Source organism: Amblyomma mixtum, chromosome 7 (assembly GCF_055824585.1).
Source record: "Amblyomma mixtum isolate Tamu chromosome 7, ASM5582458v1, whole genome shotgun sequence".
NCBI classification, from domain to species: domain Eukaryota; kingdom Metazoa; phylum Arthropoda; class Arachnida; order Ixodida; family Ixodidae; genus Amblyomma; species Amblyomma mixtum.
This window is the reverse complement of record NC_143018.1, coordinates 63,128,323-63,150,170: the sequence shown is the minus strand read 5'-3', so window position 1 is coordinate 63,150,170 and position 21,848 is coordinate 63,128,323. Positions and strand designations below refer to the sequence as shown.

The window sequence follows — 21,848 nt, the reverse complement described above, 5'->3', positions numbered from 1 at the left end:
CTGTTGCGACGCGCGTCTTTTCTTTTCTCTTTCCTCTTACCTTTGAATTCGCCTCTATTTGCACGTGGCAGTGGTGGGGCTCAGCTTGAGCCAGTCGGCAGGCCCGTGCACTTCCCTTTTCATCCTTCTCTCAGTCGCAACAACAACAACAACAGAGTAGGCGCCTTAATCCAGTGCCACACCACCCTCTCTACACACGTGAGAGCGCAGTCTGGAGGCACCGCCGGATGAACTCGTACGCCTTGTCTGCAATAGTTAGCCGCATGCACCCAGCCTGATATCCACCTCAGTGTTCTGCCTTTCAGGCCCCAGCGGCCGACCTCTAACATTATCTGTGGGCATGTCCGGAACCACCCACCGTGGGGTCCGTCCTGACCTCATCTCGGTCTTTCTGGGAGACGCTCTGCTTGCTACGGACGTGATAAACAAGCGCAAAGTGGTCACCAAGGCGAGGAATGAGGCGGAGGCCGGAGGGCTCCTGGACATTTATGATCACTAACACGATGCTAGAACCAATTTTTATTTTTGTTAAGTTTTATGAAGTAAAGTTTGTCCGCTCTCCTTCCGTGCGGTTTGACTGGCCCTCCTCCTTGAGGTTTAGCATCAAGGATACCGCAAGCACGATGACAATGATGATCAGCGCTGCGATGCAGAACAGTGCAACCCAGAACAAGGGTGACGCACTGAAAGGCGAATCGTCACTGCTTTCCTTTGGTGCATCCATAGCTTGTGTTGGCCCTTGTGTTGTCGTGACCTTTTCGGTCGGGGCCCTTGTCGTTGTTGTTTTCGTGGTGGTGGTCACTATTGTGGGAAAAGCCCAAGGGGCGTAAAACACTGAAACAACGTTCGAAACATCGGACTTCCGCCCATAACTGTTAGCTACTCGAGCTGCCATGCAAGCGTCCCATATCCAGGTGCCATCTTCCTCAAACGAGGAGAAGCTGGCGGGAAGTGATAAAGTGACAACATGCCGGCCACCAGGAGGCAACGGATCCAGGTTGCCTTCGACGATGTCGGCTTCTGTGATCTTAACCTGGTTTTCGAAGTCGTACTTTAGGTCATGGAATTCTTTTCCGACTCGAATATCCACGGCGGAAGCTGCGAAAAAGCAACGTCGTTGAGGGGAAACAGGACACCATCCAGTGTGACGTCATCACAAGCTATGCCACTGATATGTACTGAGATCAGCGCTATGCTTTCGTTTCTCTCGCCAAGTTTTCACAGAAGTCATGTGTGTGTTCTGGCTGTGTATATTTCACGATGAAATTTTAAAAGAGGTCATTCTTGTTCAGGATACCACGAGCGTCTGCCTGCCATCTGACATGAAGCAGTCGTGGTGGGTCAATAGGCGAGCGAACGTTTTCGCAAACAGTTGTCCTCACGTCATTTACATACTTATGTTGATGAAAAATACTGTGCTTGATAGCGTGCCGGACATCTAAAGCTGTATTTCGTCACCTTTTTGAAGTGATCAGATCACCTAAGAATTGTTGCATGTTAAAACAACCGCATCTCAGAACCACAAAATGATCCTCAATTCCCTGCTCGTTTAAACTAGCACCTTTTCCAAAGATACGTCCGTTATGATGGAGAGCAAATAGTTGCGAAGTAGTAATTCTTTCGACTGTACTATCGGTTTTCCGCACCACGTCCCTCATGATCTAAGGGTCATTCCAATTCAATTTATTGACTTTGCAACAAGTATGTAAAAAAAATTCAAATTTCCCGGTCATACTTTCGTTATGTCGGGACATTTGTATTGCTTTTTTCTCAAGACAGGATTCGAGTACACTCTTTCTGCGAAATAAAGCACAAATAATAATAAACACCCGCAGTAACGCTGCGCAGGTGTCGGGGCCAGTTGCTTTCTTCGTAATGCTGCCGAAAACACATGGCGCAGTACATCGTAAGTCAGTTCCGGCATCCCGTCACAACAGACATATGCGCATCTTTTGGTGTGGCTGCTGGCTAATACAATAGGAACTTGTCTTTTTTTTTGGTAAACTACGCGCGAAATTTCTGATTCAATGTTATATTTGACTTAAAGTGGGAAGGGATATATAAGACGGCTCTCCAACGAGGCCGAAAGCACCCAACCGTTACAACAGCTCCTTCAAATGTTCCTATAGTTTTCCACAGCAGAACTGGACAGCAGTAGTGTGGCGATAGTGGATGGCAATACAGTGGATAAAGCAGCGTGTGTATATGAGCCTCATTTCCGTAAAATGTGGCGTTATAGTTATCTAAAAGAATACAATTGTATTTAGCGGACGTGTTTTTCGGTGGATATCAAACTTCAACATTATAGCAGAACGCGTGGGAAGAAAGCCGATTTTTATAGGGCATTCAAGAACGCAACGGCAACTTAGCGCGAATAGCGTCACAACAATAGAAAAAATCTTTAAAATGCACCCCTCCTCTCTCATCTGCCGACGTTACGCTTTCGATGAGACTCTCCCATAATTCGATTCCAATTTGCCCAGTTTTTCATACAGGAATACTATACTTAATAAGTGGATTAAGTGCGTGCGAGCCCCACAATACACGTTGCTTTTTAAAGTTCGTACCGTTTCCACACGACGTGAGATGAGCTCCTGGCCATGTCCACGTTACGTTCGCCAGGAGAGTTCTGTCCTTTCTCGGCTCCAGTACTTTCGCGGTGAAGTCCCGCATGGATGCTGGAGGGATTTGCTCTTCCAGAATATCTTCCTTGACAATGAAAGGCTCTCCGGACACCACCCTCTGAAAATTGTCCACTGGCTCACGGGCTGGGCCGGTGGTGTCGTCGTGGGTGCTGTCGATAATCTTGAACCACGATATCGGGTACGCGGTCACCGGTTCGAGGCTCGGTTTCAGGTCTGTTTCTGCGGGAGTAACAGCCGGTGAAGGGGCATAAGAAGAAAAAGGGAAGGAATTCAGACGACCAGTTAGTTCGCAAGGCCATTAAAAAAACTTATGAAGGTGATTAGGTTACTTCCTAATTGCAAACACGAGCGCAGCTCTGTAGGTGATTTATTTTTTTGACATACGAGGGGGTACCCAAAAGAAACCGGACTTATTTTTGTTTGAACTTATTTGTTCACATTTTAAGCACAGACCTTCAATCTCCTTCAAAGTATTCCCAACTTGCAATGATACGCTTGTCGAATCTTTCATTCCATTTTTGAAAACATTGTTTAAATTCTTTTTTTGTGATGCTTGACAGTGCCTCCGTCGTTTTTTTCTTCCCCTCAGCAACATCAGCGAAACGCTTTCCATTCACCTATTTTTTCATTCTAGGAAACATAGAAAGTAGCACGGGGCAAGGTCGGGAGAGTATGAGGGCTGAGGAATAGAGGTCATGCCATTTTTGGAGCAAAATTGTCGTAGAGACAGGGCTGTGTGAGCAGGGGCATTGCCATGATTGAAAAACCAGTCATCCGACCACCACAAATCTGGCCGCTTCCACCGCACACTGTTGCCCAATCTTTTCAAAACATGGAAGTAGAACGCCTGGCTAACTGTCTGGCCCTGCGAAACAAATTCGCAATGGACGACTCCTGTCACGTCGAAAAAACAAATCAGCATTGTTTTGAGGTTTGATTTCACCTGACGAGCTTTCTTGAGGCGAGGTGAATTTGAAGTTTTCCATTGACATGATTGTTTCTTTGATTCAGGATGCAATTCAGGAACACTTGAGTTGTCCCCATAGCATCGTCCTTGTACGTCTTTCTTAATATTTCAAGAGCTTCCATTCAACTTTCTCCGAGCAAAGATAAGAATTTCACCGGCGCACGTTGTTCACGAAAATCAGCCATTGCAAAAACGACACTCACACAAAACATCCGTCACTCTAAAACTCTGCCTAAACTAGTCTGACCTCCTTCAACGACGGCATCGGCTTACTGACTCAGAAATGTTCGTTCTATGCGCTCCTAGTGGCAAAACGCGGTACCACAGAAGCTTTGCCGACAAAAAAATTTAGTCCGGTTTCTTTTGGGTACCCCCTCGTACAGTTGAGCCCACTTATAACGAACTTGATCGTCACTCGGCATTGGTTCGTTGTATCCAAAGTTCGTAGTAAGTGGGGTTCGAACCCCAGACCAGGACGAATTTTTCTTTAACTAGAAGTTTGCGAGAAAGCTGTAAAGCTTTCCTTTGTAGCCGTACACTCTTAAATAAGGCAGTAAAAGGTAGAAAATACAGCAGTTGCTGACTCCTATGTCATTTTGCTATTTTTTACAAACTACTTGCCTACCTCTCACGGTATAGTCAGTAAAAGTAGTCCTTGCTTTCTTCTTACTAACTGCGGTCGCTAGTTAGCACCTGGTTAGTAACCGTTGCATGAACCCTAAAATCGCCGCTCAGTGCTTACGGTGCTCGGCTGCTGGCCCGAAAGAGGCGGGTTCGAACCCGGCCGCAGTGGTCGAATTTGAATGGAGGCGAAAGTCTAGAGGCCCGTCTACTATGCGATGTCAGAGCACGTTAAAGAATCCCAGGTGGTCTAAATTTCCGGAGCCCTTCACTACGGCGTCCCTCACAGCCTGAGTAGCTTTGGCACGTTAAACCCCACATACCATAACTGCACATTAAAATACAGTGAGAGAACATAACTGACACTGACTGTTGTGTGAACAAATTGGTTTTGTAACTTAACATTTCTGCAGGGGCGTGCAGCAAGGTATGCTAACCTGTTTCTATAAAGCCACAAGCCCGTAAATGAGAGCCTGAACTATGGAATGGATCAGACGGAGAAAGAGTTACTGTGCACTTATGTGTCTCGCATCCGTAACCATTTCTTGTTCGTGTTTTTCTTGCATTCTGGACCCTTGTGTGTGCCCTGTAAGGCTCTTTTATGCAATCACCTCGCATAATTTGTACATGTAATGCGCTATTTGTCTAAGCCCTAGCGTGTGACTTACGGCCAGAAGGCACTGGCAGCTATGGGCGTGATCGGAAATTGACGAAATTGATCTTGCAGCTTCATTTATTTTTGCATCATGCATAAATTTAGCAAGCCATGCAGCGCACCGGGTGAGAACGCTAGCAGCATCTGCGAAATGTTGCTAAGCATTTTCTTAGTAAATACCCCTAGCATTTTGTTTGCGATTGCAGTGCTCTTCTCTAGTTTATTGAGGTAGTAACTTTCACTAATTTGGCTTTTACTACTTCCGGCTACTATGAAGGTAGCGATCTGTGTGACAAGTAATTGCTTAGTAGTTACTTAAGGAATTCTCTGACTTTTCCTCAAAAGTTTTTTTGGTTTGGTTTATTGGGGTTTTAACGTCCCGAAGCAACTCAGGCTATGAGAGACGCCGTAGTACAGGGCTCCGGAAATTTCGACCATCTGGGGTTCTTTAACGTGCACTGACATCGCACAGCACACGGGCTTCTAGAATTTCGCCTTCATCGAAATTCGGCCGCCGCAGCCGGGATCGAACCCACGTCTTTCGGGTCAGCAGCCGAGCGCCGTAACCACTGAGCCACCACGGCGGGGTTTTCCTTAAAAGTGTATGGCTGCGCTCGGGTGGACGGGAATGAGTAATTACTGCCTTATTATAGTCCAATATCTAACAGCAGGTGCTCTAGAAAGATTCGGTTCAAATGTGCAGGATATTAACTGGTTATAAATAAAGTTGTTCGCAGAGCAGTTATGAGTTTTTGCTCGGCAAGTTCATTCATATTGATAACAATCATTTTAATCCAATGTTAAAGAGGGCGCCTGATACCAGAAGCGAGCCGTGGATATCGCGTGAATTGCACACGCGTATAAAAAAATCACAAATTATTCAGGTATTTATTCACACCTAAGAGAGCCTTGTTTTGAGGGCTTTAAGAAGTACAGGAATAAACTGAATTCCGATATACGACAGGCGAAGGACATACATTCTGAAACTCTTTTTCAGACGCCATCAAATTGCCCTCTTAATCTCTGGCGTGAGCTGCGGTCACTCAACTCCAGCATTTCGCCGGTTAGAAGCCCCAGTAAGACAACTAACCGTGTGATAGAATATTCTGGTAGTCACCTCGCAAAAGAATTTAACGAGTTTATACCTCCCCTTCCAATTTCTCATCACATTCATCTCATCTAGCCATTGATAGATGCCTTTCGTCCTTGTTTGCAGACCCTGTCTCTGGCCATGAAATTATGTAAACGCTTAGAGACCTGAAGAACAGTACCCCCTGTGATGCAGTTAATATCCACATTCGCCCAGTCAATCGTGTCATCGACATTATTAATGCGCCATTAGAACACATATGTTATCTACCGAGACCACCACTTTCCCTTTGAAAATGCAGGTTGCTAGAGTAGCAGTCTTATAAAAGAAATGAGATAAAAACAATTTTGGGAACTGTAGATCAATCAGTAGTTTGCCTGTCTTGTGCTAGAGAAACTGATTCTCAAACGAGCTGGGAACTTTTGCAATAAACGCGGTATAATCGCCGACTGACAATATGGCTTCAAGAAGGCCGTTCATCAGAACTTGCTCTTCTACACCAGAATGAATATATATTAAAGAAAAGTGAAAATAGAAAACTTGTTTAGGAACTTTTCTGAGGTAAGGAAATCTTTTAACTGCACAAATCATAGCAGCCTGTTTCAAAAGCTTTAATATCAAGGAATAAGGCGAAAACCACGACTTTTAATTATTTCTTATTTAGCACTCAGAAAACAGTGCGTCTAAATAAATGAATAGAAAATCAATTCCTAGAACAGCCTCCTGCGGGATTCCCCAAGGGAATATCCAGCGACTGTTGCTAATTCATCTATATATTAAAGATATAATAAGTGTGGATACAAGTGAAAGGTTCATAGTTAACACTGGCGATTCCAGTTTGTTTTTATCTGGCGATACTAATCGCGTTAACAAGGAATGCGAATATGCTCTCGGAGAAAATAAAAATATGGTGTGGTAAAAGTCTTCTCTACGTAAATGCCGTAAAACCTAAACCAATACTTTTTCACCGAAAACACAGAATGTGCAGTGATCTCCTTCGCCGATTTTTTAACTATGAAGAGATTGAAATATTAAGGTCATTTGGTCACTTGGCGTAATATTCACCAAAAATAGGTTGTGGGATGACCACATAACCAATGTAGCTTTAAAAGCAGCGAAAGCCATCGGATTTTTGACTCGTTTAAGAAGTTGTCTCCTGAAAGAAAGTAAAAATTGCTTTATGACGCATTGTTTCCCAAACATTTAAACTACTGCCCATTAGTTTCGGGCGCCGCTGCATATACCAGTCTAAAAAAAATGAGCTGTCCTTGAAAAGCGGGCTCTCGGAATTGTTTATAACCAACCAATACACACTCCACTAAAGGCTTCTTTTCCAGAAATAAGCTTATCAACATTTTCCATCTTAATGCTTATAGACTCCTGCGCACGTGTGACGCACAAAATCGAAAACGCACGATAAATATATCGGACTTTGCCCACTTTCAGTTATTTTAATGTACATATCCACGCCGCTAGAATCTGCACTGGGTATTGCTGCCCACGTGAACACAATATGGGCGTCAAAATGTTGCATTTCAACTTAAAGTACTGCTACAGGGACAGGGAAGGAGGGGCCACGGCACACTACCCCTACCAACACGCGAATACGATTCCGTATAGAGTCTCGCAATCTATTTTTTTTTATCTTTGTTTTAGTTTGGAAGAGACCTCTGCAAGGCGGTTACACCGACTTTCGAGCCCTCGGGGACACTACATTCCCTCTGCATTCGATTCCATCCTGAATTTCCATTCGCCACTGTCGCCGATAGCGCGCATCGCTCGCCCTGCGTGGCGATGCATAAAACCCGCTCAATAGTTGGTACAGTCGGCCAGAAAAGGTGTGTTCAAGGATTGAGAACCCCTGCCAAGAGACTACATCGGCGCCCAGTAACCCACTGCGAGATACCTGTACCTTTTCAATCTACATAAATGTCGGGAGGAATTATTTCAGCGACGTCGTTTTTCACGTTAAGCACAAAATCGGCTGAAACTCTCTTTCATGCACAAGTCGGGGCATGTCGCCTAGTGACGGATGTTGCAGGCACGCATCTGTATGCAGGAATCTAACCAAATATTAACTTTAAGCTCCAATGTGACACATGGTTTATATGGGCGAAGTCGTAGAGGAGGGCAACTTGCCACGCTAGTTAGAACGCTCTGGACCTCGGCCTCGGTCGGACGCTGCCGCCGCTGCTCTGCCGCTGTCATCTCTCCGTCAGCCTTCAGATAAACGTGACCGCGGTCGCCTACTGGACGAGCACGCGTGTAGAGAAAGCTCTGGACCTCGGCCTCAGGCGGACGCTGCCGCCGCTGCTCTGCCGCTGTCATCTCTCCGCCAGCTTTCAAATAAACGTGACCGCGGTCCTCTCCTCGGCGACCTTTACATTGACCTTCTACAGATTCAATATATACAAAAGAAAAACGACGTTACATTACTCCACCTTTGGAGTCTTAATTTCAACTGCTCCTCTGCATTCGAGCATCAGGAATGTCAGCGTTCGCGCGGAATTGCATTGTGCTCGGATGAAGGTACTTCTTCATAGCTTGGGGGGAAGCCCGCGTGATTGCACCTAGCGCTGCAGTTGACTGACTAGCACAAGTTGAGTTTACGTGAGTGCCTCGACGGATAAATGTGCCGAGTACATGGAAACTCACCCGTAGTAGCAACAAGGGCTGACGTGCTGAGTAAGGTACCCGAGCGCCTCAAGAGGTACTTCTCACGTGTCGTTTTCTGGCTTGAGACCTCCACCGTGAAGGTGTATCGTCCTTTGCCTACGAGCTGGCAGAAGTAGCCTCTGTATATGCCGTCATTTTCGATATAGTCGGGGTCTGGGAAAAGGTTCAGGAAAAGCACACGATGAAGGATTTGAAGAAAGCGTAGTAGCGGTAGGAAGAAGGATGGAAAGAAAAAGAGAGAGAGGAAGGGGGAAGGATGGAGATAAAGCGAGAGAGCAGAAGGAAGAAGGACGGTAAGAAAGCGAGAGAGCGGAAGGAAGAAGGATCGAAAAAAGCGAGACAGCGGAAGGAACTAGGATCGGTGGAAGCACGACAGTGAAAGAAAGAACGATGGAAAGAAAGTGAGATTGTGGAAGGTACAAAGAGAGAGAAAGCAGGAAGGAAATAATGAGATAGAGCAAAAAGGAAAGAAAGGTAGGAAGAAAGGCAGGAAGGCACCAACACAGGAAACATCCACGTAACAGACGCAACGGTGTTTTTTGGTGGATCAGAATCTTCAGTTACTTTGGTTGTCTCAATAAACCACAAAATGTAACTCAGGCTTTCCAGAATCAGTTGCTAGATATTTAAGAGAAACCTTTGACATGAGAAGAAGAAATTCGATAGTCTCGCATTGCTTCTTTATCGCTTTTTTTATATTTCGCTAGGATAATACTCCCTTCAAGTTTACATATAGGGAAAGTTCAGGTATTCGGTAATCAGTTCAACTTTCTTGTGTGGCTCACCACAAAGAAGGGAGACAAAAAGACGCAGGACATATTCCGAGCACAGCAATTGTGAGTCCAGCTTTTTAGCCGTTGATAGCGTTACGCAGTGTAAGAGGGCCTAATGTTTCTTACTATACTAGCAATAGCTCTTACCTACTCCGTCGTCCTTAAGGCGGATTTTTATCGCGTGTTGATCGTTCGTCGGCCGGTGAACTACGGCGATGACCACGGCGTCCAGAACCGGCTTCCAGCCCTTCCTGACCTTGACCCAGAACTCCACTTCGTACGTGTTAAATATAGATCCTAGCACCTTGACGTCGATTTGTAACGGCTCGTCGTCTATTGTTCTTGGTTCGGTCTCCACCCCGACGTTGACCTTCACTGGGGCCGGGCTGGGACTCGTCACGTGCAGTGTCCAGGTTCCAACCTTGCAGGCACGAAAAAAAGTGTCGGTAAGCATTTGTAATTCTCTTTTCTGTGTAATGCTTTGTAAATCTAGGGAGATTCTTTTCTCAGAGGGCGCTTTCACGGCAGACCTTTCATCCGTGGACCTTCTTTCTGGGGAGTTTATGAGCAACTGTTGCATATTAAGTACACACCCCCGACAGAGTTGACGAAGAAAACTGCACATTATCTGCACCTGTCAACACCCTACAAAGAACGCTAGGTGTAGAAATGGAAGAAAAAATGGCGGACACTGCCATCTGAAACAGCCATGGCGGAAATTCCCGCGCCAGCCTCGTGGATGCGGCCTGCATTTGCGTGGGCAGCGAACGCAGCGTAGGCCAAGCTGGCTTGGAGAGGGACAGGTATTCACAGGTGGCAGCTAGGAAGTCTGGAGGCTATGGAGAGGAAGGGAACCAGTAAACACCTAAAAAGGAGATCGAAGTCAGAGCCAACAGATGGACAGAAAGAAAGTGCCTCAGTGACACCAGGAGGCAGAAACCTGAAGTTAGCAGGGAGGAAGAGAGAACACCGAGATGCTTATCGCTGGTGGCTCAAACATGAGGTCGTGTGCAGGATATACAAGGTGTTTCACCCAAGACGTAACATAATTTTAAATTTTTTTCTTTTTGAGTTGGAAGAGTGATTTTTCAGCATACCATTGTCAGCGGTATAGTATATTAGAATGCAACTAAGACGGGCTAACTAGAATCCTGGTTAACTAGTGTTGAGTTGTCAACTCTAACTATGATCGTTTGGCTTCTTAATTACTGAGAGGCGTGTATACCACCGTAAGGAATATCTATACATGTTTTTAGAATTTCTAAAACGCGCTAACCATCGGCGCTGTGACCCACCAAGTTTTGACTGCATCGCGACAAAATACATGCGCTTTTGCGAAGCTTGCAGGCAAAGCAACCTCTACAGTGACGTAACTAGAGAATTAGCCAAAATTTGTTGGGCCACAGCGCCGAGGGGAGATGCATTTTCGAAATTCTAAATAGTGATATTTATATTACTAACGGTGGGGTACACGCCTTTCAATAAATAAGGAGCCTAACAATAATACTTAAAAAACTAACTATTCAATACTAGTTACCTAGCCTGCTACATAGCACGTATAAGCTGTATTGTGGTGTACTACATCACTGATAATCGTAACTCGAAAAAAGCGCTCTTCTAAGGGGAAAGCCTGTTTTTAAAAAATGCGTAAAGTCAAGTGGTGAAACACTCTACATAATGCAGCAGTTAAATGGAGACAGGCGAGTATCAGTCGTCTTCTTCGCAGAATGTGGCAGTTAATGTGGTAATTGTACCAGCGGGACTCAATGATGTCCTCACCACTGACACTGCACAATTGGTTGAAAGATTAGCGAAGAGAGTTAACTATAGCAATCAACAGCACAGTACGAGCAGATCGTGGTGTGCACACTGCATTACCGGAGGGGCTAGGACGCTACGAAGAAGCTGACAAGGATTTGGTTGGTGCTGATCGGGAGATAAAGAAGTCAAGCCTGGAGAAAGGTTTCGAAGTCGAATAAATAAACAGGGATGTGCGTGGAACAGGTGTTGGTTCTGACGAGGTGGCATTAATTTCAGTGGAAGGGTAGAAAGGCGGGGATTGTGTAAGTAGGATTAGCTGGCGGCGAATAAGAAAGAGTAATAATGAAGGCTGAGCCCAGCAAAGTAGCCACTCAGAGGACAAGAAAGAAAACTATAAAAAAGGAAGTCTAGCCAACCGATCAGTTATATAAACAAAGTAAGGGGTAGAAAGGGAGCAAAATGGTTGGAAATGGAACAGCAGATAAAGGACGATAAAATAGTTGTGTGCGCTCTATGCGCGAAACATCTGAGGAATCTAGAAGGTCCTCTGTTTATCAGCGGTTATTTCCGGAAAGGTGCAACATAAAGAGAAAAGCAATAAAGAATTGATGCGACGAGGACGGCTAGGTATGCTTAAGCATCAAGGAAAAAATTGTCAGATTGCAAAGAACATGACTGGGCATCATGAATACATACCCGCAAAATGACATTGTTACGGGTTGACTATTTATGAGCCGCTGGCAAATGCAGGCAAAGAAATAAAGCTCTAGTTAAGAGTCTCATTTATGATAAAATCAGTTTGGAGGTGATGCAGATATAATTTTAGTGGGGGGATATTATTGGTCATATCGATGATCAGAGAGTATAAAACGATTTTAAAGGGAAGTTAATGCTAGACTTCTGTGAGCAGCGCAAACTACCTATATTAAATGGAGAAGCTGAATGTGAGGGACAAATCACATAGGCACTCCGGAACATGCAGACAACCATTGTCTACTGCCTAATGTCGCAGGGAAGCTGTATCAAGCTCGCAAAGATGCAAATAGGCGAGCAAGCGGAGTAGAGTCGGAAAAGTGATCATATACGTATTAGTCGCCAAATGGGAGCCGGGATCAATACAGAAATACAATAAACACGTAAGGTAACGGAAAATTATTCTTCGAACAAATAGCGCTGCTAGCATCAGGCGTTAAGGACACAGCAGACGCTGATGGGTTCACTTTTTGCGCAGATATGTCAGTCCTAAAGATTCTAAACGATTTAACCGAACAAGTACCACAAGGCCATGAAATAACATAAGTTGAAGAAAACCTACATAGCGTTGTATTGGAAACGAATAATGGCTGCAGTGCTTATTTTCGGGAATGCGGTTTTCTGCCTAGAGACAGAAGTTCACTCGAAAATAGAAATAAATCAGAGCGCTATTTGGAAGATTCCCACATCAAAACCACAAACGAGGCAATACATGGGGCATACAAGGCAAAATTACTTTCCGAAAAAAATAAATTACTTTAACAATTAGTTTCATGAAAGACGTGCGAATGTAATTAAATTAAACTGCCAATTATGCTCTCAAAAGTAATGGAATTGTTTATCCTTGTTTCTGCAGCTGGCTGGGGGCCACCTGATATATTGAGCACTAACCCCAAGGGCTCTGGCACGTAATAGAAAGGGGCCTCTCCGTCAGAAGTGCCCTTCCTTAGAAGCCTACGCACACATTTGGGTACCATGCATGCATTAGCAACATGGAAGGTGGCATTTCCATGACAAGTCGGGAGACCAACCACGGGCCGCAGGGTCCACAACTGCCGAGCGGGGGCCTCACCACTACATGGGTTATAGCGCCATAGAGGCTCACCTAAACCGGTCGGGTACCACCCCCATAAAAAGGTTCGGCCAGAAGAGCTGCCGCATAGTGCTTCTTTGACTAGCTTTTCAAAGCGGGCTAAAATAATGCACGCCAATGTTATTCTGCATGACCTTGACACTAATGGTAATCAGGAGTTCCTTCTGAAGCACATCTAGGGAACAGTGGCTCATGGCCCCTCTGCTATCCTGACAATTTTATTCATTATCAACATCCTGTCCTCTTCTTGCTTTCCATCCACTGAGCCTCCCTCCCCCCCCCAAAAAAAAATAGCTTAAAAAACAAGCAAAATTCTTAAATAACACTACACATTGTAGAACCGTAACTTTAAAATTATTGTATATATACTTTGCAATCATAATTTGTGTGTGTGTGTGTGTGTGTGTGGGTGGGTGTTTATGTGTGTGTCGTCTGGGTGCGTGCGTGTTCAAACCTGCCCACAAATAAAACCCCTCTTTACCAGTAATTGAATTTGACTACTATAACTATGAAAATTCTCCACCACCTTGATTTAAGTAGTATCCTTACCTATCCACTTGATGCGAAGTCCAATGCGAATAGCACGTTTATCCTACTTCACTTTCATTCTCGAATTTAGACGCCATATTTGTCAAGCCTACTAACTACTGCCATTAAGCACAAATACCCAACACCATCGTCATCATCATCAGCAGCAGCAGCCTAACTACGTCAACTGCAGGGCAAAGGCTTCTCCCATGTCTCTCCAATTAACCCTGATTTTTACCAGCTGCGGAAAGCATGTCACCGCAAATTTCTTTATATTATCCGCCCATCTCACTTTCTGCCGCCCTCTGCTACGCTTGCCCTGCCTTGCAGTCGAGTGCGCTACTCTTCCCTTCGGTTACCATCGGTTACCTTCCCTTCGCAATACATGGCCTGCCCAAGCCCATTTGTTCCTCTTGAGTCCGATTAGGATGTCATTAATCCGCGATTGTTCCCTTACTCACTCTGCCCGCTTCCAGTCTCTTAACGTTACACCCATCATTTTTGTTTCCATAGCTGCCTGCGGTGCCCTTAACTTAAGCTGAACCCTCTTTGTTAACCTCCACGTTTCTGCCCCATAGTTTAGTACCGGTAAGATACAGCTGTTGCATACTTTTCTCTTGCAGGACATTGGTAAACTGCGATTCATGATCTGATCTGAGATAACCTTCCATATCCGCTCCACCCCATTCTTATTCTTCCAATTGTTTCCCTCTCAAGAGCCGGAGCAGCGGTCACTACCTGCACTAAGTAGACATTCTCTAACTACTTCCAGCACCTGGCTACCAATTGCGAAGTGCTGTTCCCTTGCTAGACTGCTGAAAAATGCTTTGGTTTTCTGCAGGTGAATTTTTAGCGCCACCGTTCTGCTTTGCGTGTTTAAATCATTGATCATGCTTTGCAGTTCATGTCCTCAGTGACTTAGCAACGAATCGAGAATTACTTAGGTGTTCTTCATTAACTCTTATCCCTTATTGTTCCCTTTTCAGGCCCTGGAATACCTTCTTTAAACAGGCGGTGAATAGCATTGGCGAGATTGTCTCCCTGCCAGACACCTTACCTTACTGAAATTTTATTCCTGACATTATGAAGGACTGTGGTAGCTGTGCAATCATTATAGATATCTTCCAATATTTTCACATAACACTCTCTAATGCCCTGATTCTGCAATGCCTGCATGACAACTAAGGTTGCCATTGGGTCAAATGCGTTCTCGTGATCAATGAACGCTGTATATTGGGATTTCTTATATTCTGCTCAGTTCTCTATCACCTGATTGATAACGGCAATAAGCTCTATTGTCGAGTATTTTTCACGAAAGCCTGGTTGATACTTTGGTTGATTGAAGTCTAAAGTTGTCGTGACTCTATTAGCGATTACTTTACTTTATACCTTCTAGGGAACGGGCAGTAAGCTGATCGGTCTTTAATTATTCAAGTCCTTGACGTCCCTTTCTTATGAATTAAGATAACGTTAGCGTTCTTCCAAGTTCCCAGTACGGTCGAAGTCAAAAGGCATCGCTTACACAGGTGTCACAAAATTTGGCCCACTTTTGAAGCAAACAAACAAAAACAGCGATGCGCGGACGCATCTCGCCAGCGAGGGTCGTAAAACGGTGGAGTAGGAAACCCCTGGAGAGCGGCTAGCCTTGTGTTTGTGTGGCTTCCCCCACCACCACGGCTCGCCGGAGGGAACGAGTAAGCCACGACGTCGATTTGTGTAGAGTGTCGGAGCCGCTTCTAGGCGATGTTGACAGAAAGCGCCTTGCGTGTGCTAAGGCATGTCCCCCTCCTCTTCACTCGCACGTCGGCGGCGGCGCCCTGCCAGAAATTACGAGAAGTTCCACGAAGCGACTCCCGGCTTGTGACCAATGAGGACGCGCGGCCGGCGCGAGAAGGAAAAGGAGACTGCACGACCGACACTGCTGTAGTCCCCCTCCTCTTCACTCGCACGTCGGCGGCGGCGCCCTGCCAGAAATTACGAGAAGTTCCACGAAGCGACTCCCGGCTTGTGACCAATGAGGACGCGCGGCCGGCGCGAGAAGGAAAAGGAGACTGCACGACCGACACTGCTGTATGTGCGCGCCTACTTTGGCGCGTAGAACAAACAGACATGGACCAAGCCTATATAAGTAGGGCGTTGACCGCTGTCAATTTAGTCCGAGCCGCCGTCTAAGCTTCATAGAAGCGCGCCCGTTCGACTCCCGGGAGAACACCACTCGCCCAGCCACGGACCAACGAGGCAGCGTGCGCCAGTCTGCGGGACAGCATCGTCATGGACCTCTGGTCGTCGGACTGTCGCAGTGCCCGGTGAACAAATTGTGTTTTGTTTGTTTGCCTCTCTCTCTTGTGTTAGTGCACTTTAGGGGCAATATTTACATTGTATTCTAATCTCTCTCGAGTGTAAATTTGCACGAGTCGCATTGTTTTGGTAATCACTTTGTACGTGTTTGTACTAGTGATCGTGAAATCGTCTGTAAAGTCTCTTAGTTCTGCAAACTTTGTTTTGTTTGTGAACCTTTGGCTGCGACCCATTCTTCGGCTTGCGACCGGCGAAAGCTGTGCACCAAACGACCAAAAACCTCTTCACACTTCGCAGCTGGTCTTTGCTGAGCTTGCCACGCTGAGTCGAGGGAATCTCTCAGCCCCAGACCATTACCCCCACACGCTCTAAGGGTGTCTGGGAACTTCACGATAAAAGTGCGCGAAGTTGGGTGGCAACAGCGTGACGCTAACATACTAATTCACAATAAACTAACAAAACATCCTCATTTTCAAAACACATACAAAACTATTTCCGCATTTACCGACGGTAACCACCTCAAACTCTTAGACCACCTTGAGATAAGCCTTCTATATCACAAACGTAGCTTCAAACATTTCTCAAAACAACAACGACCCATATAGAATTAATTGACGCAACAAAGCTTGCAACCACACAATTCGAAGCCGAAACATAGAGCATTCCACTCAATGTCCCCAATGTCCACTCAAATGTCCCCAATGCCGCAAGAGATAGAAACAAGAGCTACGAATCTAAATTATCATTATCCCTCCATCTCCTTGAAATTTATTATCTGCCCACCAGTAAAGAACATACTGAAGGCTAGCCTTCCCATCATGCTGATTACATCTCCTAATTTTATACCTGCTGGAGTTACTATATCTCCAAAAAATATTATATATCTCCTCATTTTATATTGTTATTACTATATCTATTAGTTATAATTATTTTTAAGGTGCTATTCTACTAAAACTATTGTAAGTATATCTCCTAGAGTTATTATTTTCCTTCAGTACGCAATAACTCTCTTCACAATCATTCCAATAGCTTCGACTTCAGCACTACAAATAAGTTTTCTTTTTTCATTTTTATTTCCTTTACTGCTATGCGAAATTCCTTTTTATTATTTGTAACTTTTTACTTCATATTGTATTAAGCCCGTTATACTTAGTTGGACAGGCTGGAACACCATTCTTTTTCCAATTCTTTTTCTTGCCCCCCCCCCCTTAGTAATAATATTAGTCAGTGGACCACCGTACGTTGCATGAGAAGGCGATTTGGAAGAAATCTCACCGGCAACATGTGGCTGTGTGTTCTACGTTCTTCTAACTTATGTTTAGTATCTAAATTATTACTTATTGAGTTTAAATTAAAGCAGTAGCAAAACGAAACGTTGGATTCCAGATTTTTTTACGCGGCCTATAAGACTGAAAGAAAAACAAAATATTCGAAGTTCCACAATGCCGTTTTAAAGAGAATGATCATGGCATCCATCTATACATTGGTACATATATGCAGCAGTGATGGGCAGCTTGGTCGTATTATAGGCGCCTTCTAAAATGGCAGGAGCCTACATTGGGAATTAACCGGCCACTTACCATTGCTGGACTCGGTATGGCGATGGCTAATTCGTCCCCGCTCGCCGTTTCCTGGCAACCCTGGCACGGCTTCCTGCTGGGGTCGATGAGGCTGGCGTGGATTCGCATGTTGCCGGGGCTGTTTCGCTTCACGTGCTCCACTGTCGAGTTACCGACGGCGGCGTCCACTTGGAACTGCCTCTCAAGCGAACTCGTGACCTCTTCGTCGGCATCCAGCAGCTGTTGCGGAAAGAAAACGCCGCGCAGCATGAACTGAACGCTGTCAACCTCGGAAGTGGAAGTAGACGTCACGCATAAATGAAGAAAAAAGGAGGAAGGAAAACTACGTGCAGTGAAGGTCGGCGTAATTCTGTACAGGTGGAAACGAGAAATTCATCTGTTAGAAGCCGACGGTAACTTTGTTCCTTACACCCGTCAACAGAACAAAGAAGTTTCAAACGCTCGTTTTCGTCTTTAGCTCCACGGTGGATCGCTCTTACTTCGGAAACAGCCAATTCATTTAACGTCTTCGGGGTGTATAGCTGCAACAGCCATACGTTAAGGAACATGGTACAGTCGAGCACCGAAAGGCTCAGGCTTATAGAGGCCTCTACCAGAAAAGTCTTGATTTCCCGAACGTTTACAGATCAAGAATCGTTGTGAAAAGTAAATTTGATGCGTGACTGCAAAAAAAAACGAACAAATGATTACTCACTTCATAAAGTTGTTTACATTATTTGATGTCGATTATTAGCATGAAGAGACAAAACTAACGAAGCTGAATGTGAAGGAGCAAATTATGGAGATAAAGTACGGTGATCAGATAACTGCAGTGATTTTCTAAACTCCCAAGCTAAACAATGCAAACATTCCAATTGCTGTCATGCACCCCTCGTCTAGTTCGTTAGCTCAAGGCAACGCAAATGATTGCTGTGCGTCAAAAGCGTCCAAAGTACTAAGAAACCTCAGTCTAGCAGCGTTCTGGCACAAGCTCTATAGCCCTTGGAGGCGTGCAGCTCCTTGGCTACACCTCTAGATGATAATAATTATAGTATAGGGAGCACTTCCACTGCTACGACACGACGCCGGTGCCAGTGCGCACGCATCGATGGCGCCACATTTCTGCACGTGGCGCTCAACCTAGGTGTGACCGCGCAAGCGCACTGGAGACAACAAACAAGAGCGGTGGCGCCCTGTGCAATTTGTTTCGCACAAAGGAACACATCATCATCATCATCATCAGCCTGACCATGCCCACTGCAAGGCAAATTCCTCTCCCATGTCTCCAAATAACCCTGTTCTTTGCCAGTTGGGGCCACCGTATCCCTGCAAACTTCTTAATCTCATCCGCCCACTTAACTTTGGGCCGCCGCCTGCCACGCTTGCCTTCTCTTGGAATCCACTCCGTTATTAAGGATAACGGCATGGTTTCGACTAGGATGCCATTAAACTACGTTTGTTACCTCACCCACTCCGCCCGCTTCCGATGTCTTAACGTTATAATTATCATATTTCTTTCCATAGCTGGCTGCGTGTCCTTAACGAATGCTGAACCCTCTTTGTTAACTTCCACGTTTCTGCCCTGTAGGTGAGTACTGGTAAGACACAAGTGTTGTATACTTTTCTCATGGGCATTATAGGTAAACTGCCATTCATGATCTGAAAGAACCTGCCATATGCTCTCCACCATATTCTTATTCTTCTTGTTATTTCCCTCTCATGATCCGGATCAGCGGCCACTATCTGCCCTAAGTAGACTTATTCTCTTACTATTTCCAGCAGCTCGCTACAAATTGTGAACTACAGTTCCCTTGCTAGACTCTTGAACATTACTTTGGTTTCTTCATGCTAATTTTTAGCGCCACCGTTCTGCTCTGCATGTCCAACTCATTGGTCATACTTTCCAATTCATGCCCGAGTGACTTAGCAAGGCTATGTCATCAGCGAATAGAAAATTACTTAGGTGCTCTCCATTAACTCTTATCCCCAGTTGTTCCCATTCCAGGCCCCGGAATTATTCCTGTAAAGAGGCGGTGAATAGCATGGGCGAGATCATGCCTCCATCCTTGACACCTTCCGTTATTGGTATTCAACTTCTGACTTTATGAAGGACTATGGTAGCTTTGCAGTCGTTAAGAATATCTTCCAGTATTTTCACATAACACTCTTCCGCACCCTGATTCCGCAATGCCTGCATGACAGCTGAGGTTTCCACTGAGTCAAATGCTCTCTCGTAATCCAAGAACGCTATATATAGGTGTTGGTTATATTCTTCGCATTTCTCTATCACCTGATCGATAGCGTGAATATAGTCTACTGTGGAGTATCTTTTACGAAAGCCTGCATGATATTTTGGTTGAAGGAAGTCTAAGGTTGTCATGACTCTCTTAGCGATTGCCTTAGTAAATGCCTTTTAGGCAATGGACAGTAAGCTTAACCAAATGTTTAGGGGAATCCCCTAAGGTGGAGTAGGTTTGTAATAAGGAAGTAATTACTCATTGACGTCCACCCGAGCGCAGCCATACGGCTACAAAGGAAAGCTACACAGCTTTCTCAGAAACTTCGTAGTTAAAGAAAAATTCGTCCTGGTCAGGGGTTCGAACCCGGGACCACCGCTTCACCGGAGCAGTCGCTCTACCAATTGAGCTAACCGGGACGGCAAGCTTATGGTAGGGCGAGAGCGAATTGATCAATAACTCGAAGTGGGAACAGTGTTCACCAAATGTTTAGGGGAATCCCCCAAGGTGGAGTAGATTTGTAATAAGGGAGTAATTACTCATTGACGTCCACCCGAGCGCAGCCATACGGCTACAAAGGAAAGCTACACAGCTTTCTCAGAAACTTCGTAGTTAAAGAAAAATTCGTCCTGGTCCGGGGTTCGAACCCGGGACCATCGCTTCACCGGAGCAGTCGCTCTACCAATTGAGCTAACCGGGACGGCAAGCTTATGGTAGGGCTAGAGCGAATTCATCAATAACTCGAAGTGGGAACAGTGTTGACCAAATGTTTAGGGGAATCCCCCAAGGTGGAGTAGATCTGTAATAAGGGAGTAATTACTCATTGACGTCCACCCGAGCGCAGCCATACGGCTACAAAGGAAAGCTACACAGCTTTCTCAGAAACTTCGTAGTTAAAGAAAAATTCGTCCTGGTCCGGGGTTCGAACCCGGGACCACCGCTTCACCGGAGCAGTTTTTTTTTTCTTTAACTACGAAGTTTCTAAGAAAGCTGTGTAGCTTTCCTTTGTAGCCGTATGGCTGCGCCCGGGTGGACGTCAATGAGTGACAGTAAGCTTAACGGTCTGTAATTTTTCAAATCCCTGACGTCCACTTTCTTATGAATGAAGAAAACGTTAACCTTCTTTCAAGCTTGTAGTGTGCTCGAGGTCTCAATGCACTGCGTATATAAGGTGGCCCCATCACTGTCATTCATAATAAAGTAAAAAAACACGCTCATTTTCAAAACACACACTAGACAATTTACACATTTGCCAACGGAAAGCACCTCAAACTCTGAGACCCTCTTCGGATAAGCCTTCTATATCACAAACATTGCTTTAAACCTTTCACAAAACAACAGTCACCCATATAGAAAATAAGTCACGCAACAAAGGTTACAACTACACAGTTCTCAGCCAGAACATGTAGCATTAATAGCACTCCTCATTACGCCGCGTCAAGGGAAATGGAGAGACACTTAATATTTACTTAAATTTACCTGCCCAGGTCAGCCTCCGCTCAAATATCCGCAATGCCGCAAGAGACTGAAGCAGTGGCTAAGCTTCTCAACCATCTTTTTCCCTCCTTCCTTTTAAAATTCATCTGCTCACCGGTAGCGGACATACCGATGTCCGGCCATCTCATCGTGCGTATTATAACTCCTAAATTTGTTATATATATATATATATATATATATATATATATATATATATATATATATATATATATATATATATATACTTGGTATTAATATTATTTTATCTAATAACTGTTTCGAAGTTAACCCGGTAAAAACAAAACTCGTTTGCTTCAGATCCCCAATAAAACTACCAGCTATAGATGCGCCGGTTTTTCTACATATTCACAACTGTTTTCCCTGTCGGTGCGTGCCGCTCACCTATGTGAATTCGGTAAAATACTTGGGAGTCTTCTTCGACAGTGATATGTCTTGGCACAGCCAGCTATCACACGTCTGCGATAAGCTAAGGAGCGCAGCCTGGTTGTTTTTCCATATAAAATCAATTGTTCCTTTTCGCATCAAAAAAAATATTGCGCATACTCTGGTGTACAGCATTCTCCGATATGGAATTACTATTTTTACTTTTTGCTCAGCCAGATGGCAAAACAGAGTTGACACTTTATTACGAAACATACTGACAAATATAGCATATAACGCCCCCTTTTCTGTATCCGATAACATTTTCACAGCCC

The 21,848-nt window shown here is 44.9% G+C and overlaps 1 protein-coding gene across 1 annotated transcript in view; it reads right to left on the bottom strand.

Moving 5' to 3' along the window:
• Positions 1-698: 698 nt before the first annotated feature.
• LOC149336290 (calcium-activated chloride channel regulator 1-like) overlaps positions 699-21,848 on the bottom strand; it is a 68,094-nt gene continuing 46,944 nt past the window's right edge. Inside the window, exons 10-15 of the mRNA XM_089554106.1 lie at positions 17,441-17,659; positions 9,575-9,848; positions 8,634-8,807; positions 2,568-2,864; positions 972-1,098; positions 699-801 (exon numbers count right to left, since the gene is read on the bottom strand). Of these exons, the coding sequence (XP_089410232.1) occupies positions 699-801; positions 972-1,098; positions 2,568-2,864; positions 8,634-8,807; positions 9,575-9,848; positions 17,441-17,659 (1,194 nt within the window). The remainder of the gene's footprint in view (positions 802-971; positions 1,099-2,567; positions 2,865-8,633; positions 8,808-9,574; positions 9,849-17,440; positions 17,660-21,848) is intronic.